The sequence below is a fragment of the Lampetra planeri genome, chromosome 19, assembly GCF_965212315.1.
Source record: "Lampetra planeri chromosome 19, kcLamPlan1.2.h2, whole genome shotgun sequence".
NCBI lineage: Eukaryota > Metazoa > Chordata > Hyperoartia > Petromyzontiformes > Petromyzontidae > Lampetra > Lampetra planeri.
Window position 1 is genome coordinate 4,697,325 of NC_136125.1, and position 27,461 is coordinate 4,724,785.

At 46.2% G+C, this 27,461-nt stretch overlaps 1 protein-coding gene across 1 annotated transcript in view; it reads right to left on the reverse strand.

The window, feature by feature from the left end:
• The window catches only part of LOC144723977 (RING finger protein 150-like), a 146,309-nt gene that overhangs the window by 48,497 nt on the left and 70,351 nt on the right, over positions 1-27,461 (reverse strand). The window contains exon 2 of the mRNA XM_078602790.1: positions 23,493-23,737. Within this exon, the coding sequence (XP_078458916.1) occupies positions 23,493-23,737 (245 nt within the window). The remainder of the gene's footprint in view (positions 1-23,492; positions 23,738-27,461) is intronic.

A 27,461-nucleotide genomic window follows, 5' to 3' on the forward strand; every position in this document is an offset into this window, starting at 1 on the left:
GCGATTTTACATGTTGGGAAATGAAGGGATGTCATTTGTATGAACTATTGCGCACACACAACGGGTGCATAACTTCCACACGCGGCAAAATCAATCAATCTAACCTGTCCCCCCAAAATGAGCGACAAAAACTCGACAAAGCACCACACGTTGCAATAAAGACAGATCGACGGCAAAGTGGGTAATTTAACAAACGTATGATCTCTCCAATGTGTGGCAAGCTGCAGCAGTCAGGGCAACTCTAGATATAAATGGACGCTTCGTTTGAATGCGAGTGAAGGCCAGGGAGGTGGCGGGGTGGTATCATAGGTCAGAGCCACTGAGCTGGCACGACTGAGGTCCTGGGTTTGAGTCTAGGTCATCAAGTGTGGTGTGTCGATTTAAAGCTTTCGTGACTGCAGGGATTCATCTTCTTGGTTCTTTCGGTAAAGTCACCTAGAAGGGAAATAATAAAATAAAATAAATTAAACATAATAAAATAAAAAATTCTCACGACGTTTCGGCCACAACACAAGCAGCCGTCCTCAGGTGAAGAAACAGAGGTGTCGGAAAGACAGCGTCCCAATGAACACCGCCAAGCTTGGCAGCGTATATATATACGCCAAACCTGAGGATGGCTGCTTGTGTTGTGGCCGAAACGTCGTGAGAATTTTAAATTGTATATTTTATTTTTATTATTTTATTATTTCCCTTCTACGTGACTTTACCGAAAGAACCAAGAAGACAAGTGTGGTGTGTCGATGTATGTATGGAGAACTTCTTTCGCACCGTATGTAGCCAACCGTGCTGACCGGAGGTGCGGGGGAAGGACAACAAACTAAACACAAAAAGCAGTTCTAAAGAAATGAGCTTTCTCGATTAATCTAGATGATGATTTAACAGTGCATACGCTCCGGTGGCTTCCCAACATCGGAAGGAAGAGTGTTCCAGACGGCCGCAGGAGCGCATCTGAAAGCGTGCGATGGGGTGACCCGCCTTTGTCCGATGGCCAGCCAAAAGCTGCTGCGAGGATGACCGGAACTCGCGTGATGGTCTCAGCCCCTCGCCACCAATGACTGCACAACAAGCCCATGACGTTGACATTTGGTTGCACACTTTATTGGCAAAAATTTCAAAATCGGTTTGACCGCACAATGCGATGGGGAAAAGTGCTGCAGTCTATCGTGCGTGGCCCAGTGTCGACTGGCAGGCATCTCGGCGGTAGCTCTGATATACGCTGCCGCGGGCCGTTCTCGTCATTTTCAAGGCTTGCACTGCTTTTGAGGAGAGATCCGAAAGGATACTTTGTCTCGCGACACGATGCCGATCCCACAAATCGGGACAATATTTCTTGCAGACAGAGAATGACAGCAAGAGTTACGTAGTGCGGCGTTATATACCGCAGATCGTAACACTGCAGCGTGCAACACCGTAATTTAACGTACGCCGATGCCTAATTTGTTCACAAATCGATATTCATGGGGGTGACCCCAGATCCTGTGTGGCCAACTCAAACTGAGACTGTATTGTTCATAATTTAAACGCAAATACAAAAAAATAGTTAAAAAATTCACTCTAAAAAGCACTGCTCAATCTCTTTTTGTCTGACGGGCCTTCAAGAAGGGCAATGGGCGTCTGCATCTACTCGCCTGTGGAATTCACAATGCCTTCCTTGAACACATGTAGGCAGAAATACTAAGCGGCTCGTCAGCGAGTTAACTTCCCCGTTTCATTCCTAGCCATGTAAGAACGCTATCACTTGGTATAAATTGGGGTGCTGCAGCTGCAGAACGCTAAACTCAACATTGTAAGTTTACAAGTTCAAATTCCTAACATCGTTCAAGCAGCCCATCATCCCTACGGGATCAACAAAATAACCACCGTTTTCTATCGTCAACAGTGGTTATTTATAGATTGACCTGAACTCATCATCACAATGTGTAATTAACATCTGTGCCTCGGGGCCAGCAATATAAATTAAAACCACGCAATGCTCATAGGCACATCGGACTTAACCAACTAGATCGTGTTAAATAACTGGAATTTAACGTGGAAAATAAAAAGGCATCACAACCAACACCATTACCACATGATGGGTTACAATGACCCCTCTGGAATTTTCACACGCATTGCAAATAGGTAATGCGGAGGGTTGGGATGGTTGGAGGAGGGTGGTGGTGCATACAAAGAGCAAGTCCCATTCTCTCCAGATCTATATTCATTTCTGACAGGGTCATTGCCGTCATTTTACATTTGGGCCAAAGGTTGAATCCTATCCTGCACGTCCATCTGGCAGGGGGCTGGACTTGGTAGGGAGCGCACGTCCTGCGTGGCCAACTCAGACTGATGATAGCAGTCATCAAATTAGCACTGCCCTGATGCTGGGGGTGGGGGGGGTCAGGGTGACACGGTAAACACCACGTTCCCCGTGATGAGGCTCTCCGGGGACTGGTGTGTTGCATGCCTAGTTCCGCATTTAAAAATAAAAAACGCACGATATCATCAATCGCTGCTGCCATGAACATTGTACAGCACTTCGCACATTTTTGCGATAGAAAAAATAAAATGCACTTTCTGGAACGGACGGCTGAAACTGTGCCACTTTGAAAGCGGCCGTGCTTCCTGTGTGCGAGCCGATGGAGAAAACAGATGAATTACGGTGATGATGGCGAGCCGAATTCTAACGGTAATTATGATGATGGAAATTTTACGACTAAAATGCATTGCCCTAACCAACGCCTACATTGATAAATACATTGATCAGTGATTGCAAAGGTATAATTTATAATGCCGAATAATTAATAACATACTGGCCGTGGACGATGATTGATGGCGCCGACGACAACAATGATTCGAAATTCACAAGAATGATGACAATGTCAAACCAAAGGCGAGCGTTATGAATCCTTGCCGACATGCGTTGCCACAATGGGCCCAGTGTGTCACACAAATGTTTGATGTTGCCAGCGTTGAGAAAATGCAGCCGCACGCCGGTAACGTCGTCGGTAGTCTCCTGGAGCGGAGGGGGAGGGATATGAAAACTCCTGTGGACGCCGACCCTCGAGAACAAATTGCTTTAATAGAACAACACGGCTAATTTCTGCCATTGTAATGATTTGTCCTCGTGACGTTTTAGCCAACGACACTCCGACCTAATTGACAACATAAGTCCGCTCAACACGGGCGACGAGTGAACATTCTTGGGACGCATGCAGAATCTACTTGAGCCCCTTCCAAAAATCAGCCACCGATTTGCAGCTCTGATCTTGAGTTATTCTTAAACGCAATGTTCTTTTGATGCACTTATTTTTTTAAATCCACAAGCAATAAGACGTGGGGGGGCATCTCATTAAAAAGAATGTTACTGCCAAAAGTTGGCTTGAATGTTAACTACAAACGTGGAATCAACATAAAAAAAATTCTAAAGTAAAAGTGGTTCTGCACTCACAAGAGCATGGGAACACATAGTGTGCTCACATCTCTTTATGGCCATGAGCAGGCAGTGGAAACTTTACATCTGCACGGTAGGGCCCACTCGGAGCGTTGAGATCGGGACACGTTCAGGCTTTTGATGGTTGGCAGCAGCACCGGACCACGAGGAATGGTAACGGCATGGGGGAAGCCTTGATCCAGCAGTAGATAGACAACAGCTTATGCTGCTCATTACAATGGTCCTGGATTCGACCATTCAACCTAGACTTGGATTTGCAACTTGACCCCAGCTCACCACCCATTCGGTTGTACAAAGCATGAGAACTCAAAAACATTGCAAAGGTGAGGATTGATGTCAAGGCAGCGTGGTGGTTATCACCGTGCGCTGTTATGCCGTGCGATCGTCTGCAAGGGAGTACAGCTCCACACTTGATCCCCATGGGCTGGTCACGGTTGGATTTTATCGAGTTATGAATGATGGCAGTATCGAGTATCTGCGTGCAGATGCAAGATAACAGCGGTGGCAGCGGTTTCATCTCCATCAGCTGCGCCATTTTCCCGCATGCCCTGCCTGCCCGACATCTCCACGGCACGACCCACGATAATTCGGTGCCACTTGTGGCTCCTCCTCCTCCTCTCGCCGTGAACGGGTTGTCAAAGAGAGTGAAAAAGACCTGCGATGACGCCACGAACTAAAAAAAAATGCCATTGTGATGACGCATCTCTCTCGCAGCCCTAATGAGTTTCCACGGTGGGTCTCTGCAGCAACGACGACAATTTACTGTTTTAGTTTATTAATGTGCCGGCTCATCCGTCCTCACCGGACAACAACGTGTATGCCAGTGCAATCTGGAAAAGGTATTCGTTAGTCAATTAGATACACTACACCGCATGCATGCATACAAAGGGTTTGGACTTGTACGCTGGAGGTGCGCCAATCACTGAAGCATGCTCCACCTTGCAGATAATAGAAAAGTGCACACACATACACACGACAAAGATGCCCTGTATAGCCGTAACAGACCGATGGGGCAAGTGCTGTTAGCGAGTAGCACCTATGAAGGCCGGCACGGCACACGAGGGGGTGGGTGGCCAGCACCACGCCCGGGTCGCCTTATGATGTTTTACTGCCCACCGCACCAGGCAGGGGGCCATCCATTGAGTACGTACGCAAAAATCTGTCAAAACTTGACCCCCCCCCCCCTCTCTGTACGCACGCGGACTTTTACACCCCCCAACCCCGGAATCCTATAGAACGGCCGATATTTAATCCACGCAGAAACGATAAAGGATTAATAATATTAACGTGTTTAAGCAAACAGATAGTCCACCGCCGGCTGCATTAAATAATTAAGTTGGTGTACCTTGGCCACTTATTTTGCCGAGCTGCGTTATAGCAAACAGGCAGGGGCACGGTGACACACGAGTGACATCTCTCCCACATGCCAACTTCTCCCGGCAGGACTTGTTGTCGGACAGCTGAATAAACTGAACTGCGGCTCATTTGAAGGCCAATGTCAACAAATTATTATCGAGGCTTCACCCCCCCCCCCCTTCCTATGAGTACGTACATTGTCAGTAGACCCCCCATACGCAAGCGTACGCATTTAGGTTAACCCTCCCCCCCCCATGCGTACGTACTAAATGGATGGCCCCGTACTCATTTAAGGCCGAGTCGACCTAGGGGAGGCCCAGGACTGGTTCAGATAATTATCACTGGTGTTGGCCGTGAGCGGGAATCGAACTCGGGGTTGCCGAGTTCATAGCACAACACACCAGCCGCTACACTGCCGCTCCGCGCACGCACACACACAAGCACACACACACAAGCACACACAAAGCTCTGCTCCAAGGCAAATGGCCCTCTGCCAACATGCAAATTTCACCCATAAACACCATTTCCGAAGCAGTCCTGGGTAACCCCCCCCCCTTCTCAAATCCACGCAGAGTACTGTGGTGAAGTATGGTCAAACAACTCCCATGACCGACACAGCATGGGCAGGCCTTTATCCCTTACTCACCATCGCACGGAAGTATTGTCAAATTACCCCCATGCCTTGCATGAGATGGAGGCCCGGGTACTTACCCAGCAGACAAATGGCTGTTTCATGAGGCACGTGCACATTGTTACATAATTAATACACCATAAAAAAAAAACACAAATTTGGTCGAAAATCAACTGGCTCTGCCATGGGAGTGTGGAATTTCCACCAGTGGTTCAGAGTTGGCAATGCAGATGAGCAGCATTTGACTTCAGTACTGTTGGTGTATTAACTCAGAAAACCCACAGTACCGTGATTTCTGGACAATTCCTGAAAGGTAGTCTCGTGTACGAGACAAAACCTGGAAAATATCCAAACGGTTACACTTAAAAATCCACACACAGACAGAGGTCACCCACCTAGACTTGCTTTCCTGACCGACATCGGTGACCCCATAAACCCTGCAGGTTGCGTGTGTCTCACAAAAGTTATGAAATTTGCACCAATTTACATCAAAGTTCCGAGGTTACAAAGCGCATGCCACCATCCTTGTTGTACCACACTGCGGTATCGCAATATCCAATATCCAATATCCATGTCCATTTCTGCATCAATGCTTCCCGCATGAAGGGTTCATTTTAGTCTGGGGCCTCTCAGTTGTGTGAACCGGCGAGGCCACGGTACTCAGTCGAGCAGTCGCACAACTTGCGTGCGGAATGCGTAGTGCGAAATGGTTTTCAAATGTTAATTATAATAAGGAAACCTTTACGAATGAAAATCCTCTTGATTGAATAATTGCTAGGTGATCTTTGACCAGATGAGAGGCCATAAGAGGATCATTATCTCTAATGTTAGACACATGTGAATCCATAGTCAAATGGGGACACACTTACTTGTTTACAACAGGAAATGTTGGTAATTTTCACACTTGGGCAGCAACACACACACGATGGTCTATTATCATATTTATGGGAAAAAAAATCGTGGAAAAGCCAATAGTGCACACTCTAGGTAAATCTCTACAGCTCCTGCACAAGAGGTAATAATCATGCCCAATGCCACTGATGCTACCACACCTCACTATTGCCTCCTTCATGCCGCTCGATTCTGTAGCTCTTACAAAGTAGACGCATAGCCTCCAAGGCCTCTACTTAGAGTGTTGCACCACGAGGCTTTAGATCTTCCCCCTTGGTTGCTAGCTCCTGGGTACCACTCCGATGCATGTCCCAGTAACCCGCCCTCCTCCATCCTGTGCACGTGACCCATCTTCTGCCACCCTCCGCCTTCCTGCCGCATTCTGTTGTGAACTTCCAGGTTGCTTTACTTCAATCCGAAATCAAATTACTCATATCCTCAGCATGCATCGTTATTTAAAAAGAAAGGCCATTAGTTTATTTCCTAGTCGCTTTGAAGCCCAGCTCTTCGACCCGTACAGCAACACAGGCATGATTCTTCAATCAAACGCCCATATTTTAAGAGTCATTACGCACACAAAATGTGATTTATAGACAGCAAAAAGGCATGACGACTGTGAATATTGTGTACATCCTACTATCGCGTCCTGCATCACCACACTGTGTGCGTATAATGCACAAAGGGATTGTTTTAGACCAGGGGTCGGCAACCTACGGCTCCGGAGCCGCATGCGGCTCTTTACGGACTGCTTCTTGACGATATGTACGTATGTACAGTATGTACTCAGATGCATTGCGGCTCTTGAAATACTGAATTTTGTACCGAATTGGAAAGAAATGGCTCTTCTTGTTATTTTGGTTGCCGACCCCTGTTTTAGACCAACTTAAAAGAGGCAAAATTGTGATCGAATAGCTTCATACAGCAGCAGAAAAAGGCGATAACTTCATACCAGTTTCATAGCTATTAGGAATAACCTTCTGCATATATTATTACACTATCTTGTTACTGGCCTGCACACGCTTCTAAGTATCACCGAGTTTCTCATCGTTTGCAGAAAGTGTCAGAATTGATTAACCCAGCTTTCATCACGAACGATGACCCTCTCTCTACTTCAGTGGAAGTTGCTGGATTTGTTGGCATCAAAGCATGAAAACACTCCGGGGCAAACCGGCTCGGCGGGCCAGCATAATAAACCGCTGGCCCGCACAGCCACCAAGACGGGCGTGCCGTGCCTTGCCAGCCGGACACAGGCTGGCGTGAGAGAACGCACGACGCGTTGCACGCCCCGGCGATTTCCACCGAAACCACCGCCACCGCAGCCACCGCAGCCACCGCAGCCGCTTCTCCAACAAAAAAAAAGGCACTTGGCGAGCAACGTAATCAAAACGAAAATGAGCGCGGCCCATTTTTAAAATGTCATCCATCACGCTTAGTGGCAGATAAAGAGAGCGGTACGTACATAGTAAGTATGCTTGGTTTGAGAATGTATATAACTCATCCCTAAATGCAGCCACGCAGGTGCCTGCAATTCGTAATCAGTCGTTCCGCTCAGTGCGCGGTGCGGGCGGAGCTCCGAGCTTAAATCTCACTGCCCGTGACTGTTTTACCGACGTGGGTTTTTTTTTTACTCCATTTATTTTCTCTCCTCCTTTCTCGGTTTCATTTATTCTTCCGTTTATTTTGTCATGCGACTTTTTTTTCTGAGCGCAAAGCAAAAGCTTCATTCCATCGTGGGGCAAACGCTCAATTTGCAGCCAGAATCACGCACGCACACACGCAAGCACGAGCCGATGGGATAGAACTCCAGAGGCAGATGGTCACGTAGGGACATCCCTTGATGTCTACCCATCGAGTTTCTTACCAAGCCACAGCAGATAGCGGATGCTTGATCAAGAGTAAGAGCGTCTAGCAGAAAATAAAAATCTAAACTTTGAAAGCCAAACTCCCCCCCCACTAGAATGTTGATTATTTGCAGTAAGCATCTTCCAGTATTTAGGCTCTCATTAGGACTTGGCATTTGGGTGTTATTTAAAAAAAACGAAGATACACAGTATTTCCTCCAATTAGTCAGCTTGGAAAAAAAAGGCAACTGCTGAAATATTTACACAATGCTGCCAAAAAATGTTACTCCTGCATAAAAACAGAGTTCACCTCTCAAACGCATCTGTGAATATTTCAATGCTAAATTTCTTTTTGACGTGCAGGTAAAACCACTGAACTAGCACACTGGGGAAAATAAGTTTCCTGGGCAGTATCCCTATTTACATCAGCAGAGTCAAGTTCGGTTGGATCAAGTGTCAAGGCAAAATTTTAATAGATGTGTTTGTACAATTACTATCAACCAAAACCATCAAATTCATAACACATCTACACAGCGAATGTGCGTCTCCGCATGCATCGCAGGACCACAAACAAAGGCGACGGTGTCGGGAGGCCTACATTTAGCAGTGGATTGATCATGGCAACTGATGATGAGAGGATGATATTTGTTGCCGGCCCTGAACCAGTGACGGAACTTCCACATCCCTATTTCAGGGGTAGTCAAACCATAGGGACAAGCACCATTGGACTTCTCACAAAGCGGTAGTCATTTAAATCGACCCTACACGGATGATGGGCCGAGTCACCCCAGCAACTGGAAGTTGAAATTGCAATATTTTGATTGTGAGTTGGGCGCTGCTGGCTATCACAATGCCTCTACACCAGACAAACTCGACTTTTACAGCAAGCATTATTTTGGAGCTGAATGCAAGATATTAAATGGGTGGTTATGGCCGGGTTTATTTGACAGGCCACAATTGCACTTAACGGACGATGCCATCGTTGCTTCCGCAGCCCGATCTCCTGTTACCCACGGGGCTGACATTCCAGTGTTTGTCCCGGAAAGTTATATGGTCGTTCGTGGAAACACTTTGAATGTGGTCATGATATATATATTTTTGAGCTTTCACCAAATAAAAATAATTCGCTTAGAATTTCTCCCACAGGCCACTTCACCGTTCCTTTTCCTTACACAATGCATCGTCGCATATCGACCGCCACATGTCTGCCCTGACCAATTAACCACCCGCGCCCAGCAAAGTATTTGTGCATGATGTAACCATCACATCCGATTCGCACGGTTGGCTACATTCAGTGCGAAAGAAGTTCAAAATACATACATTATAAATTTAACCTCATCACGCACAGTAATTATGTTCTTAACCTCGCGTACATCCGCTTACTTCTAAAGCACAGTAAAGCATTTCCCCGTGTTTAAAAGTAGTATGCGCTTCATTTTTGTCCAGGAACCCTATCTGTGCGTTTGTGTAAATGTCATCTCATGAAAATGCTCACACATCAGACCTTTTGACACATCCACCTACACTTCAGCGAGAGTCAGCGACGCTGTCCACTGTGACGGTGATGTGCAGAGCTCTGGCTCCCCCGCCCCGGGTATTGTGACTTGGCTTGATGCAGCAACACAGACGCTCGTTGTTTCCACACCGTGTGAACTTCAGGAGGTAAAAGGTATCCCTGGTACCGTGCGAGGTTAACTCGGCCTTAAATTATCCCAGTGTGGACAACAGCAGTGGAAAAGACAAGAGCAGGCAGGCATCGCGCCAGCCGAATCTGGCTTCAGTAGGTGCTCACTGACAGCACTTGCACAAAACCTGTGAAGTTCAACTGGGGTTGATCACTATTAATAGTCTGAGCGTGTGTATGTGCAGATCTTGAGTTTGATTTAGACACTCAATAAATACAAACTGTAAATCTGCACGAGCTAACCGCAATCATTTTACACCTCCACTCGTTAAATTCAAATGTCATTAAGCTAAAAGCAACATTAATGTTTCAAAGGAAATCATATTTGCGAAAAGTAAAAAACAATATGAATACTGTGCTGAAGTTTAATTCACATTCAAGTAAATATAACACTAAATTCCGATTTAAAGCTTTCATGACTGCAGGGATTCATCTTCTTGGTTCTTTCGGTAAAGTCACGTAGAAGGGAAATAATAAAAAAATAATAAATATTTTTTGTGGCCGAAACGTCGTGAGAATTATTTTATTATGTTTTATTTTAATTATTTTATTAATTCCCTTCTACGTGACTTTACCGAAAGAACCAAGAAGATAAATATAACACCTCATGAAAATGGGGCATTCGCTGATAATGTAGCTCTCAACAACACGTGATACTTTCAGAGGGTGTGCGCTTTTAACTTCATGCGTAAGTATTCGCAACAAATATTACGAATCCTAATGGCTTTTGGGTTCAGGCCACTTGTATAATTATCCGAGTCAAATTTGTGTCATCGCGAAGCCTCCACCACCCGAGACGGTCAACATATTGAGTCGTGGCGCATCCGCGTGCTTAAAAAACGCGCCGATTGCTTTCGTGTCAGCTGAGCTCACCGTGGCCGAGCCTCAAGAACAATCCTCACCACCACCGTATCGAGGTACGCGTTCCATTTGCGTTGCGAGCAGGGCTGGAGATGTTAAGACACGTCGGCTTTCACGACCAATATTATTAATAATAAAGATGTTTTGGGTTAGGTCACGTAAATTAAATTCTGGCTGTCGCCTGAAGAGGCTGGTTGTAATCATCAGCGAAACATCACGGTAATCGAATTGTAAATGCCGTGGATTTACTCTCCAACACACGGGTGAGCCAAAGTTGTGACTAATTGGCACGTTTTGTTTAAGTGACAAACCTTACTAAATGGCTGTGTCAGGTGGTGGTGGGTTTAACGACACATTTATATTTACGCGATCTAACCCAAAAAAAACTTTATTAGGCTTGGAGATGCATTAAGGTGTAATGAGAGAGAGAGGGGCGACTGGGATGAATTGCGAGAGTCTCACAAATATAAATCCACAAGCACAATTCTCACTCACTCCCGGGCAGTTAAGAGGGCTTCTCTCATTCGATTCCAGTTTGGCTCATTTGCCTTCCAGTCAAGTAACACGGTCCTCAATATGTGACACGGGGTTGCTTTCGGTCATGACATCCAGCACACGTTTTAACAGCCGTCACACGTTACAATGTTGGGATTGGGATAAATTAATCAGAGGAGCTTTGCATGTAATTTTCTTCGTAATTTTAAAGTTTATACCACGTGCAAAATCGTGATCACGAAAGGTGGCGTACAGAGCCGCACGACTCAAGCCTGCTCGTCGTATTAGACCAATTTAGATTAAGGGCTGAAACCAAATACCGCACTGAACAATTGCGAGCAAAGCCTTCAGAGGTTTTCAAACCGTACGGAGATACCACGGCAACCTGTTTCAGGTGGAATGGCAAGCAGACCATTAGGCATGTCAATAAAAGACCGAACAAGCGCTCCTTTCTTTGCAGAAAAGCCAGTGTGTATTTAAGTCGGCATATTGTTTTCAAATATGCAACATTTCCTTTAGACACGATCAAACATCGGGTCCATTAAGACTGATGTTTACTTAACTTTTCTCACCGAATGTTGGATGCATTATTCTGCACTGTGCACAGTCGTCTTAAACCCTCTCTCCATCAAGCATCCCCTTTGTTCAGCTCGGCTGCTTTGTTACCGAATCATGCGTGGTCATCACCACTTGCGCCTTAAAAGCCATTTAGCCAGTCCTTGTTATCGGTCCAGCGATCAACTGTGACTGGTCGGTAATTCAGAGTAAAAAGTCTCCACTCGTTCCATTTTGCTAAGAGTGCCGACATGCCGCCCTTGGCGTCCTCGAAATGGAAATACCAGCTCATGACAGACCCCGGGGCAAGACGGGGGGGGGGGGGCGTCGTCTATCAAGCTACACAAATCCTTCCAAGATAGCAGATTTAGGGCGACAGGCACCGAAGCAAATCTTGGCCAGCCAAGTCTCTAAGCAAGACCCTCAAAGTCAAAGTGTCCCCATGCTTAAGCAAGCAATGATGGAACAGTCCTCATTTATTTAGCCAGCCGTGAGTCAAGTGGTGGAAAATTCACCTGACCATGGGTAGGATCCGGTCTCCCCATGAGACAATTTTAAGTCGCTTCCCATAAAGTGGCACTGGTATTAGCCACCCTCGAGGGATGACGGGCCGAGTTATCTGAATGAATGCGAGACCAAATTTATGTAATAGCGCACGACATCCTGTTGAGACTCAAATATTTTGGAAAGCAAAAAGAAAGGCTAAACGTAAAACCGAGCAAAAAAATTGGCTAAAATGCTTGATTTGTTTTTATTCTAATACAAAAATACATTCTTTTTGGTTTACCATACAGGAAATTTCCCGTGTTAATATTCCACTGGTCATTCGACTACATATTCCCTCACCTGCAGATAATTCCTCGTCAATTTGCACAACCAGTGGACATCTTACCGTTCCTCAAGCGGACTTTCATTGGAAGGGCGGTCACGGTATTTACACAAATTTATGATCCCTGAAGTCAACAGCAGCATATCAGCAGTGTGGTCATAGACACACCGCACATCCGATTAGCACGGTTTGGCTATGTACGGTGGGAAAGGAGTTGAACATACATACAATGTCAAATCATTTGCACGTATAAAGCACATCAATATTATAATAACTGTTTTTATACCCTTTTATCTGGCAACAAAACTGACACCTTTTTTACGAGGAGTCATGTTTGCATAGACCACAAAGCTGCAGTCATAATGCAAACAAAAAACATAACTCTGATAATTTATGCACTGTCCTTGAAGTTGATTGGTCCACACCCGAGACAGCTTTCCTTAGTGCCTAGTCTCACATGGTGTTGGACCAGATGACGCAAAAGGCGCACAACTCAAAGACAATGCACCATCAGAGTATGAGAGCTTGGGGTAAAAGCATTTACACCATTGGTACCTAATTTGCCAGTAAAAAATGATAACTGGTTTTTTACCCTTTTATCTGGCAACAAAACATCAATATTACCAAATCTCAAAGAAACGGTAGTTCACTAAAGACAAAGTAAAAGGTGTATAATTATAGAAAGTATTATAATAATAATGATGATGATGTCCTTGATCCAATAAAAGCTTCATAGCCTCGATACTCTTTTCAGCAGGGTCCTGCATGAGTGCACTTTGGACAGTCCCATTCACGAGTGTCTGGCATGTTGGTGGAAACTGGAGTACCCAGAGAAACCCCATACACACGAGGGGGCAGCATTGAAAGCGCCACACGCATCTGGCTTCATTCCAATGGCTGTACAGGCCCTCGCAAGCTCGTGCCTACAAAATGTGGGTGTTGCCAGGCAATCTCCCCCCACGCAAGTGCAAACCAGACAAGCCCCCCACCACCCCCCCGGCTCTACGAAGACGCAATGCGATTGGGGCAATTCAGGGTCATTTGCTCAAAAGCAAATGTGCAAATGTCCCATGTGAAATCAGTTTTTCAAAACATTACTGCCACTTCCCCTCCCCCTCTCCAATTGCCAGCACTGAGAGTGGATTCACAGTTTGCACGCCAGCCGTCTGGACTGCCTTAGCGCTTACGAGCATCCGCGGAATGTCTCCGCTGTCACCACCGTCTCATTCACATGGGAACACCCGGGAAACGACGCTTTCACAACCCCCTTTAACGTTTCTGTACTCGAGTCACAGGTTGTTCTATTATTGCACGGAACACGTTGCAGAAGTCACCATCAACTATCGTTTGCTTCCAGTGTGCCCGCTCTTGGTCAAACGTTATCCGAAGGTTATTTTAAAACAAACCTTGTTACGTCAAAGTCTAACAAGGTCATGTTTATCTCCGCGACGGTAGGGGCTCGGCCCGATTTATTTTCCTTTCCAGTTTACTTTGTCAGAGTGTTTTGCAATGTCCATCTAAGTAAAAAAAACAATCTGGCTCTTCAATCAGCCCACCCATCTGCGCTCTGAGTTATTATGCTAAGTGCTGTCCATATCGACCTGCTGCACAGCTCATCAACTAAATAATGCAACGCTGCCCCGTGGCTTTACAAATCCTCGAAAACAACAGCGCATCTTCTTAACAAGGCGCGCCATTCACCTGCCCGCATCTCCCCACGCAAGGTGACACACGTGTGGATTCATAATTATTGACGGCCAGCGGATGGGGGGTGGTGATGGTGGTGGGGGGGATGTCTTCACGCGTAATTTGCATATCCGGTGCGCGGGCGTTATTGAAGGTTGTGCACACACACACGCACGCGGTGGGGTAATCGAGTACGAGCCGTATCTTGGCATCGTTTAATTATTCACTGGTGTCCAGGTACCCGAGGTGAAGGGTGGTAAGTGACCCCCCGCGCGCATCGACCGCTCGTTCGCAACATCTCGACCCACGCTGGACATCTCAACGCCCTCGCCGTCCGCTTTGTCAGTGAATCACGATTCGAGTCTCTGAAGTGGAGAGCGCCGGTGAAAGAAACCCCCCTTTCTTAGAAACCCACCGATGACCTACAAGGCCCGTTCCTTGTAATCACAACCCGCGCACCGTTCAATCGGTGTGGCCATCGCCATCGATCGAAAGCCACAAACATGCGGCGTTTACGGCAAAGACAAGAATTTGCATGTGGCGTACAAGTGCCGTACACCACGTGGTGCACTGCGGTGTGCGCGCTTCGTATGCCGCGTAGTCAGGGTTCGTTTGTCTGTATTAATAATGCATTAAGGGAATAGAGGCAAACGTCAAAATGTCTCCCGGCTCAATCACCAAGCCTGGAGAGAAATGTCGACATTATTATGGCAGGGGCCAGTCTCATTTTACAAACCCCCTGATCGTATGCACCTTACATTTATTGTGTGCGCATGTGCAATTGCACGTTACATTTTACATGAACGTACGTGTTTAGTGGCTAGTTTGTGTGCGCTAGGGGCATTTGTTGAAAATTCACACTTCATGCACAGACTGCATCCGATTACCCAGCATCAACATGCCATCCGAGTTAAGGCAAAACGTGGCACGTGCCATAAACCCTCAAACAATCCCCCCCATGTATTCCGTTGGGGCAAGGCCGGCGCAGCATATGAAGAGGATGGCGTGGTCACAGCATCGGTATGTGGGGCATTATCGCCGATGTTTACAAAACAGCACCAGGTGTCGACTGAAGTTTGAGCCGACCTCAGGGAGGCCCCGGACACATTCAAACATCACCTGCCGCCGATGTGCATGAGCGACGCTCATCATAGCCGGGCTGCTGGGATTTTTACACAACAGCACCGCTAAACACGACAGCGAAGATCCCCCGCTGTAAACGGGCACGCGTGCGCACGCGTACCCCGTAGACACAAATACATCACGGTGTTACCAGATGCCAGCAAACACACGGGGGATCTCCAAGTGCACGCTAACGAGAAAGAATGGGGCTCGGCACTGAGGAATGGCAATGACGGAAGCAATTCCTCCTAAAAGTCCAGCCGCTATAATTTTCTTGGTTTTCGGTAAAAGACCCGTAGAAGGAAAATAATAAAATAATAAACATAAAACAATAAAATTCTCACGACGTGTCGATTGCAACACAAGCAATCATCATCCAGGTGTGAAAACCACAGCAAGAAGATGTTTGAAAAAAGTGGCGGTTTACAAAAAAAAAACTCTTGCTGTGGTTTTCACACCTGATGATTGCTTGTGTTGCAATCGACGCGTCGTGAGAATTTGATTGTTTTCTTTTTATTATTTTATTATTTCCCTTCTACGTGACTTTACCGAAAGAACCAAGAATACGAATCCCTGCAGTCACGAAAGCATTAAATCGAAATTTCTTGGGTCGGTTGCATCACGCCGCTGCTTGGTCACGTGATTTTGGTGCGCAATAACAACACATTCCTCTTATTATTGACAAACGTCGACCAGATTACTGTCGATGTGAATCTCAAAGTTTGTTTTCCCTCTCTGTAATGCTCTTCGACCGAGGTTGAAAAGTGTTCATGCATTATCTCTCTTACTGTGAACCACCCCCCCGCAATCAACTTTGTGTGTAATGGCTTTACTAAACAAAAACATTTGACCAGGTAAGGCCCACTGAACTGAACAGCTCCTTTTCAGAAGCGACCTGGCCACAAATGAAAGGTCAACGAAGTGGCTGATCATCGGTGTGGAAATTTATAGCAGCCAAATACTCTAAAACGCACGTCGATTCTAAATGTCGAGGGAAAAACCAGAGGACCCGGAGAAAAAATCCACGCGATACCCTGGGGTGGAACATGCAAACTCACGACCTCCTGCATACCAGGCGAGGTAGTTATTATTCTCGCCACTGCAGTGGCAGCCTGGAGAAAAACCCTGCGTCTGAGCAGCGTTGGGCACGGAGACTCGACACACGAGAGCGCTGCTACCTTACGCAGCTCCTCAAGTCGAACCACGCCGCCACCTCCCAATTTGTAAACGATCACTACTTTTTACCCCTAAAAAAATTTCAATAATAAACTCCGCACATGAATAGTTTATGAACACGAGTGTTGTAAAACACAAAATGCATAGGTTATTTACAATGAGGGCAGATGTGCCACGCGCGATTCCCCGACAGGGTTGAGAAATGGGAATAATGTAATAAAAGGGGAGTTGTAGCTGGGATCTTATTAGATGCTGTTTACAACCCTGGCAGATAACAGAAGAGTAACATTATTTGGCCACTGCACCACCCTGTTCTCTCTTTATCACTCCGCCTGTTAGATAATAATACTAATAATGAGAGTAACAACAACCATGAAAGGAATGCAAAACTATTTTATAATAAGGGCATCTTGTTATTTTAAACAAAAAAAATCTAGGGGTAAGATAGTGCAGGAAAGTAATTAGAAAGCCAGCCAATGTCTTTATAGAGAAGCATTATAAGATAAAAATGTGTATTTGGATGTCTTAAGAATCCAAATTGTATTCCATCTATCCGGGACGAATAGAGGTGAGGAGTGGCAGAGGAGAGAAAGAGATTTAAGCCCAGGCGCTTTCCATATTGTGGACATATTACTATTGAAGTAGGTTTAATTTTATTTATAACCAGCTGGGAGAGGACTCGGCTCAATATGTTGTTGGAAAGCTGTCTCGGGTGTGGACCAATCAACTTCAAGGACAGTGCATACATTATCAGAGTTATGTTTTTTGTTTGCATTACGACTGCAGGTATTGTGGTCTATGCAAAAATGACTCCTTGTAAAAAAAGGTGTCAGTTTTATTGCCGGATAAAAGGGTAAAAAACCAATTATCAACAGTTTTGTTGTTTGTGTTTTGTTTATTCTTTTTTTTATTTTGTTTGGTCGAAGGGTTGTAATTTTCTTGGTAGTGCCTGTACATGGGATTTGGTTCTTGTATATAGTTAATGGACAGCATTAGAGGCTAACCACCCATTCCTGATGACGACCCGCTTGTGTTGCCATCGAAACGTCGTAGTTTTCTGTTATTTTCTTTGAACCTATCTACGTGACTTTACCGAAAGACCCAAAGAATATGATTATGGGATGCTATTGGCATGGATGACGCTATATAAAATTAAAGCATTGTTACATGCTCACGAATCCAAACCCCAGCGAGGGGATGACTTTCCCGGCACCACTTCATCAAAAAGTCAACAGCTGTCCATCCTGTCGGATGCACAGGGCCCTGCCATAGGAAAGCGTAATTCCCATCAATAGCTCAGAGCAGCACCCAGTGACTTTGTTACGAAGACATCAGGGGATCTTCTTCTTGCAATGGAGACGGACATTCCACATTTCGCTTCCCCGGGTTCAAAACCGGCCTATCCAACACACAGCACCTGCTAATCCCTCAAACTTAATAGAACAGACACTTCTGCCCAATACAAACGCCTGTGCCACCACCGCGCGTTGTCACAGCGGGCCACAGATCCGCTGCGGGCGCCGTCTGCTCGCAGGGCTAATTTTTTTCTACCCAACGACAAAATAACGTTCGTCGCTGCGCCTTCGACAGACGAAGGCGTCGTCACAGCGTTGCCGTGTCTACAGACCCCGATGCAAGTGGTGCATTCGTGCAGCAGAGCTGTTTTTTTCAAAAATTACAATGACTGTAATCTTTATTCTTCGCCGTATTGCAAGCACATCCTGTCATGATGTAAACTGCCACCAAGGCCTTGAATGTAGCATTATACGTAAACGCATGTTCTATACTACAGCAACCCGACAGTTTACCGATTAACAGCTTCATCAGTCATCAGCCATGGTCAATCCACTGCTGAATGAAGGCCTCTGCAAGCCGCTGCCATCTCTCTCGATGCTGTCATGTTTTCCCACCTGATGACGGATGCTCGTGTTGCGCCCGAAACGTCGCGATTTATTTTTATTTCATTTTATACCTACGTGACTTTACCAAAAGAACTAAAGAGTATGGATTCCTGCAGTCACGAAAGCTTCAAATCTAGATTAAATAGTTTAGGGTTTTGTTTACAGTATTGTAAACGACATGTATCAAGCCACATCTAGGGATAATAAACGCTTCGTGGAAAACAATAAACACCGTTGGTTTTTAGTACATAGAAATTCCTGGTTCAAAATCCCGGTGAGGAAGGTTGGCTCATTCCACCGTCCCTCTCGGGGGGCCAAATAAATTCGTACCGCTTGGCGAGCAGCTGACGCTGGTGGTCACGTGGCGGGTCGATCATCGCCGACAACACGAAGGGTGTGCGATGGAAGCCCAACGTACATACGTACAACAACAACAACGTGAATATCGAGCACCGACGAGTCTTGACGGGAAGGTGGCACGTGTGGGACGCGTCCTACGAGGGAGAGCTGTGGATATTACGGACCCTTTCCCATTCAGAGACGTCTGAAAGTTGCGGTTGTGTGGCTACAGAGAACTGTACAGAGAACTGTAGCCACACAACCGCACTCCACAATAGCTGGTGCCAAACTGCGCCACATGCCCTCCCGCTTGGCCTTTTACTTTCGATGCTGTTCCAATGAGATACGTGTACGTACACGTACGGCATCGGAATGGGAAAGGGTTAAGATTATTCTGCAAGGGAATATGGAAAGGGAGAGAGGACAGATGCTAAAGATCGCAAAAGGTGGAAAAGATCTGTCATGAGCATCAGTCCTCAGTTACGAGGGTGACACAAGATGGATAGCACCGATTCAAGGCCCTCACAACGGATATGATGAGAAATACACCATTTTCATTTATACAGGAAAATACTCTGAAATATAACTGAATAATGAAAAAGTTACCGTAAAGCCCAGGAGAAATAATTATGAGATTGATGCGATTATCGCTGTAAAAAGGTCACGTTAGATTTAGCAGGAACATTAATGCGTGTTAATGACATCAAATCATTTTAATATCTTCCTACAAACGCAGTGTTTTAGAACCGTTCACTCGCAGACCAACACACACGCACAAACACCACACACATCCTTCTCAGTCACTTCTTCCAAGGGCAAAGTCAATGAAAGCGTGTGTGTTCTAAAATTGTTTTCATTTGTCAACACTCTCAACCACCCGCGTGTAAATTAACCCCGGACTGCTAGAACAATCTCAAAAATAACTGAATGACCGAATGTGTAAATAGGCACAGGAAACAGAGAGCCATTGAAATGTCAAAATGGTACCATTGCCAAAATGCGCTAAAATAGTGACAAAGAGGATCAATTTTACTGCCCCGCGCGTATTTAAGAACCGATGGGACACACGGTTGCATTGTGTGCGCGAAAAGCAAAGCGAGGTATTGGATAGCATCATATGACATGTTGGCGGTGATGAAACTTTTCAAAAGCAGTTCCTCTCAATCTTACATGTGATATGCTTTTGCAATGGGGGAAAAAAAAAATCTAATTTTAAATTACAGGCAGCACGCTGTGGTCTCGAAGTAAGCCGACATAACCGAGGCCTTGAAATGTTACACAACCCAAATATATATGCGCAGTATTATACTCAACCGTGTATTGGTTTGATGTCGATAATTTAACGATGTGAGAGCCCGCTGAGATTCAGGACCTTTCCAAAAGACGACCCGGTGGGGGGGGGGGGCTAGCCTCACAGGGGCAGGGGTATTACCGTTCATATTTCGGACTAAATCACATTACAGGCGAGGAGGGATCAAAGGTGACAGGATGGCCACCAAGGAGACGGAGCAATGAGATCGGCTCACGTGCAAGGGACAGCATTGTGACGCTGCAGGGCACCGTGGGACAGAGATTCCTGGATGAGGCCTTTGTTCAGCAGTAGACAGATCACGTCTCAAAAACCACACTGCGTTGAAAACATTTCCGCACACTTCTTGCATACGAATGGCCTTGCTCTATTCTTACAAATGGGGATGTCATGCGTTCTTTTAAACATCTGCTTTTCAGTAGGCAGCAGCACTTCCTGCAGAAATTACTGAGAAAAAGCAGTCGAGCGTTCTAGCCACAGTAACAAATCCACCAGGTATAAGCATAATGAGACATAAAAGATAAAGTCCCCCCATATAGCCTGCACAGGTTGTTGGGACAAGTGCTGTTAGGGAGCACCTATGAAGGCCGGCAAAGTACACGAGGAGGTGGGTGGCGAGCACCAGTCCCGACTGCCCTTTGTATCCCCAGTGGCGATGTTCACACACCACACCAGCTAGCCATTATTTGAGGCACTCGACTTAGCGGAGGCCCAGGAACGGTTCAGATATTCGTCACTGGGTGTTTGGCCAAGAGCGGGAATCGAACTCGGGTCGCCGGATTCGTGGCGCAGCGCAGCGCTGACCACTACGTGACTGCTTCCCACATACACACCCACACACGTGTGTACATGCCATATATACACAATAGTACATATTAATGCTATATATTGGGATATTAATGTGGTGGATGCTGCCACGGTGTAATGCTTAAAGCATGCTGGACAGGGGGTTCAATCTCCCGGCGTACATTTTCACACATCAGCCAGCTGACCGGCAGGTCACATGTATGGTGACTTCCACCTCTTACAAGATGTTTGGTCTGTATGGAAGAGGAGTCCAAATATTGTGAAGAGGTGCTCTCTGGGAAGACACCTCTAGTGGAAAGATCCTTCCACCAGCAGTGGCGTGAATGTATGCACGTTGAACTCCTTTCGCACCGTACGTTGCCAACCGTGCCAATCGGAGGTACGGGGGAAGAACAACCAAGTAAACACGAGCAGTTCTAAAAAAGCAGTTCGAGATAAATGAGTTTTCAATCTAGATGTAAAAATACATCTCTCCATTGGCTTCCTAATATCGGAAGGAAGAACGTTCCAGACGGTCGAAGAAGCACAACAAGCAGCTTCAGGGCTGCACCTTTTCCCTTTTACACACATTAACATACAAACGATTCAAAAGCACGATATCTGCGCTGCGTGGGTCACGTGGAAGAATATGACCTCGGTCAAAAGCCACCCCCCTTTCAAATTCGGTTCCAACCGCCTGCAGGCCGGTCTAATCCACCCCCGCACACTGGCTGGGCCTCATGCCGAAAACTCCACAACCGCTCGGACCCCTCATTGGTGACGCGCAAGCTCACGCCACCTCTGTGGTGGCGCGGCTCATTTTCTTTTCCTCGCTGATAATGACGGGAGCAAAACAAATGGGTTCGCGTTTCACATTTGCATGTTTATACCCTTGGAGGCGAGCGCGCCCTCCGTCAATGGTATCTGAGCCCCGCACTCCCACTTGGGGTGGGATATTCAATCTGGTGAGGAAATCCTCGCAATGCATCATCTCTCCGGTTGGCATTCACTATCCGAGGGCAACCGCCTCAACACGGGAGGAAAAGGGGGGAAAAAAAACGTAAATAACAAAAAAAAACACAAAGGCATCGTGTCTTGGCTTTGGGTGGTGAGCTGATCCCTGTGGGGAGTGCTGACCCACTGCAGAAATTCCACATTCCTATGGTGGGGTCCAGTTTATTCATAGCAAAGAGGAGCGATTTCCCACAAGGTGGTTTTCCAATTTTGACCCTGAATTAGACGGTGAGCTTAGCTGACCCTGTCCAGCATATTAAGTTTTAACCTTTGCATTGTGAGTTTAGTGCTTCGTCACAATGCCGCCTATAGTTGAATTATCAATACAAAAGGCACTCTCTTAATATGGCGGCTGTTGATGGAAGAGCTATTCAGTAATTATTATTCTGGTTATAGCCACGATGGGAAATGACTGGTCAGTAGAGACAGCACACTGCCAAGCCATATTTTTTGTGATATGTGCTGCTGTTTGTAGACATATCTCATCAGGTACACATTTTAAAACGGAACAGACCTTGGGGAAGTCCACGCCAGGGGCAGAAGCAATCTGTCACTCGTGTGCCTTCTCAAGAATTGGACTTGGGACACTGGGATTCCAAGGACACTGGGATTCCAAGGACAAACGATTCTAAGGAGTGTTTGTGTCCAAGCTGTGACACAGCAGTCAGAAGTGGCCATGCAAAATGAATTGATCAAATTAAATGAATCGGAAATTAAAAGAGACAAACCAAAACACATTTCCAAGGCCAATCAGTTGCATACATCCACATAAACGTGCAGACACAAATCCCTGTTTAAGCACAATTATTAAAAAATACTGTTGGTGAGCATCTATTAATGAAGGTTGGCGTGGCGTTAAGTGCAGCCAGCCCGATGCCCAGCTGCCTTCGTCTCCCCAACGCTATATTTTACACCATTCCAGGTAGTTATTGAAGGCTAAGTCGAACTAGGCAGAGGCCCAAGACAGGTTCAGATACATCAAGGCACTGAAGTAAATTGAACCTCAGTCACCAGAATCAGAGTGAAGTGTGCAAACCACTGCACAAATACACACCAACACAATAACTGCTACAAAAGTGATGGCTATTAATAAACATGTAAAACACAATTTACATTAATAGAGAAACTGGCTGGCCATTATATTATTGGTTCTTTCGGTAAAGTCACGTAGAAGGAAAATAATAAAATAATAAGAATTAAACGTAATAAAATAAAATTCACGACGTTTCGGCCACAACACAAGCAGCTGTCCTTTGTGGCCGAAACGTCGTGAGAATTTTATTAAATTAAATTTATTTTATTTTATTATTTCCCTTCTACGTGACTTTACCGAAAGAACCAAGAATATGGCTGGCCATTGTTATGGGAATGTGCCATTTCCATTACTGGTTCAAAGTATCACCAACGAAGGCCAACACTACGGTTTAAGGCTCTGGAATCACCCGTCGCACCTCCTCGGCAGATGGCACATCGGGGGACTAACTTGCTCGCAGGGGGGCCAACAGCTTCTTCCTCCGACACTTGAAGCTCCGCGGCCCTGAGCGCAGTCAACCGCACACAGCCGCCGCTAGCCGAGCGGGCATTACCTGGTTGCGGTTGCGAGCCGAGGCGTAGCGGAACTTTTGCACGTAGTAGAAGATGAGCCAGGCGAGCGAGACGATCATGAGCAGGATGAAGGAGACCGAGACGAACACGACGGAGGGCCCGCGCGTGTATTGCACGTTGCGTGTGCCCTTGGTGATGAACGCCCAAAGGGTCGCGTTCCTCATGAGCATCCGCATCTTCTGACCCTGCCAGTACGGGATCATCACCGCCACAATATCGCCCGTACCTGCCGGGGCGAGAGATGACACATGGCGGTAGTGCGTTAAAAAGGAGGAGGAGGTGGAGGAAGACTGGGCCATGCTACGGAGCACCCGTCGCACAATACTTCTGAAAAATAACTCTGTTGATTTTCTCTGAAGATAAAAAAAGTCTCATCTTTTCCCATTTTTATTATCATAATTTATTATTTATGCCTCACCTCCCCCATGCTTTCTCTTGCAACTGTGTTCACAATGCCATTTCACAAAACAAAGTACCCATTTAAAACCTGTCAGTGCAGTGCAACACAACGTGCTTTATGAGAAGCCGATATGAGAGGGCTGCCATCGAGATGCCTTCAAGTCAACCCCCCCTTCATCTGCACACTCGGAAGTGCACTGTCCCACAAGCCCTGCTCCTGAGAAATATTCATCGCACGGCAGTCAAAACTACATTTATTAAAACACCTTTATAACTCAAATTGATGGCATTTATGCCAAATTAAGTGAAGTGTATAATTGTGATTATTTTTTGCGTGGTCTCTCATGGCTTTGTGGGCACGGTGCTCCGACCCTTCAGCTACCCAGCCACTGCATGATACGATTCTTGTGACAACAATGCATGAGGAATCTCTCACTGAAGAATGTGCATCGTAGTTTCTGTAATGTGATTGATAGGCAATTAAGTCCGTAGAAACTTTCAAATTAGGGCAGACATTTTAGATGAAAGCACTGATTGCTACTAATTAAATAGCACATCTAGATAATTCAGCCGCTAAAGCATTGGGAACGTAATTATCTAACTAATGCACTTCTCTTTTGGAGCGATAACCCGTATGCTGACGTATTAATATTAGGTTCATGTTAAGGTTTGTTAAGTTAATGTTAACTAAATGTCAAGGTTTTGTATTTTGGTAAACTAATGCACTTCTCTTTTGGAGCGATAACCCGTATGCTGACGTATTAATATTAGGTTCATGTTACGGTTTGTTAAGTTAATGTTAACTAAATGTCAAGGTTTTGTATTTTGGTAAAACTTGTTTATCCAATCCATACGGCTGGTCACTGCTTTTTGTGTTTAGTTTGTTGTCCTTCCCACACACGTCCAACTCGCACGGTGAAAAAGAAGTTAAACATTCACACACACCAGTTCGATGTTATTCTTAAAATTGAGCAATTTCCCCAAAAAACTCATTGGACCAGTGGCCGGCAGTAAAGCGCAAAGGGAAGCATTCATAAATAGCGACCCTATCACCAAGCGCTTGAAGAACAGAAGACGGTCTACGAATCTGGCAAAACAGCCTCATGCACAGCCCTGTTCCTCCAAACCCCCAACACAGCACGACTCCATATTGCAAGCCGTCACTGGAATGAGCACCGTTCCATTTGTTGTGTGCGGCTCACGCCGAGCCACGTCTGCAACAAACTGGCGGTGTGGCAGCCAACAAAACATCCCACCCCTCCTCGGCGTGCGGTCAAGTCGATCGGCAAGGTCGCGTGTGCTGGCGTGAAAAGGTGCGGGTTTCACTCCGGCCTCTGCCGAGACCCCTGTCTGGTGTGGCAGAGAGTTTCCTCTCGAGGGGGCTCTCTTTTGAGCCTCCTCAAGCGGAGGCCCTTTCCGCCGGCAGCGGTACGAGAAAAGCACCTGCAGGGCTGCACCTTCACATTTTCCCCGAGTGTGTTCACCCACCCCCAATTTTAACCCAAAAGAAGTGGTGGACAGACAGGAGGCTCAAGGGCAGTTACGAAGCCTTGCCTATTCCAAAATCCAGGGACGCTACAACAAGAGCGAGACATAACATTCCAACTGTCTTGAAAGAGTGAAGGTCACACGGCATTAACTAGGCTATTTCGCAGAAGGGACTCTTCCCATCAGGCTAGCTCTCCTTGCGATAAATAACACGGTAAATAACAATGAATGTTGTTGTGTGTGTGTGCGCGCACGTCTCTGTATGTGCAACACGTATTTGAACCGTAAATGACACAGAAATCCACAGATTTCGAAACGCCAGGTTTTCATTTTAACAAGATTGTCTACACCGGCACTTTCACCGTTATTTTGGTGAATGAACAAAAAAACAATTTGCTCGTGGGTAGCAGCAGAAAATGTGGAAACGAGAAGCTTATTCAAAATGACAACACGCGGTGGCAACGTCAACATGGCTCCACGGATTCACATGAACATTTGGCACCAGGAGAATATATTAACCCTTTCCCGTTCCGAGACAACTGCAAGTTGCAGCAGGGTGGGTCCCATTCACCGCTGAATCTCGGAACGCACAAATGGCCCAGCGTAAATTTGTAATTATAGAGGCATAGTATCGTTGTTTTTAAAGGCACTATCCTCACCGCAAAGAGCTGTAGCGACACGACCGCACTATGAAAACTGGCATCAAACTGTTCCACACACCCTCCCACATGGCCTTGTGGGAGTCTCGGTACCACAAAAGTTATTTAATTTTTTCTTCCAGTTCCATTACGATGACGCATACGTACGTCATCAACTAATACTGGATGAGGGCCTCCCCACACTATGCAGATCATGGAGGCTATTTGACCATACTTCACCACACCGGTCAATGGCCTCGATGTTGGTGCACACAAGTACATTTAAGAACATGCATTTAGATTATTTGGCTGCTAGATATCTCCGCATGATAAGCCACTTCGTTGAGCTGTCATTTGTGATAGCCAGGTCACTTTTGAAAAATAAACTAATAGCTCAGTGGGCTCTACCTGGTAAAATAAAAATAGTTCAGTTTAATTTTTTTTGTGGTTTGCTTACCTTTCATGTACTTTGCACTCCTATCGCGTTTGTATTGTTTGTTGTTTTACTGGTAGGAACCACTTGGTTCCACCAGCCCACAGGGGATTATTGTGTCCGTCCGTCCGTCCGTCGTGCATCAAAAAATGGTAGGGGTGGGTCTGGGTGGAGAGGGGATGGGTGGGGTGGGTGGGTGGGGAGGGTGGGGCTGTGTGGGGGTGTGGGAGAGGTGTGGCTGGGTGGGGAGGGGCTGGTCACCCCGTGGTGCCCTTATACAACTCAACGTTTAACCTACTCACGCCGGCTTGTGCCCGCCCTCACAGTCGGCCATATTTGCGGAATACACCACGCCGCCGTTGACCCTGACCATTGACCGAGCAACCCAACGTTCCTACCAGCTCCCTCCGCAGGAATGTGTTATCTTGCCGACCCACTACAACTGGACATCTGTGAAAACGAGCTTCATAGCTCATCAGATTACTCCAGCAGAAATACAGATTCTGACAGTACAACAGTGTAGTTTGCAGCACTGCCCCTCTGCTGCCCACTACATAGGTCTGGCACAGCCTACGTGTATATGTTGGCCACAATCCAAGCACTATCCAGGCTCAAAACATGCTTAGCTTCCAAGATCTGATAAGAGAGGGGGCATGCCAGGTAATTTGGTGGTAGGTTAGTTACATACTACTATATGTATACAGAATAGTCAAAAAGTCAGTGGCTCTCCCAGCTCAACTGAACATGCAGCAGCACTAAATCTCTGTTGGTAGCCCAGAGCCAGTGGTGGAATTTCCACATTCCCATGGTAGGGTTAAGTTCAACCAAAGGAAAACCAGTATTGTACACGGAGGGTCAAATATAGCACAAACGTGTTGCCACTGTTTGCGATCAGTTGAATTTGTTTCACAGCGACTTAGAACATGAGAGTTTGCAGAGAACAGCCCTTTTGGTCAGACAGGTTTAAATTAAAATGCAGCTTTTTTTCTAAT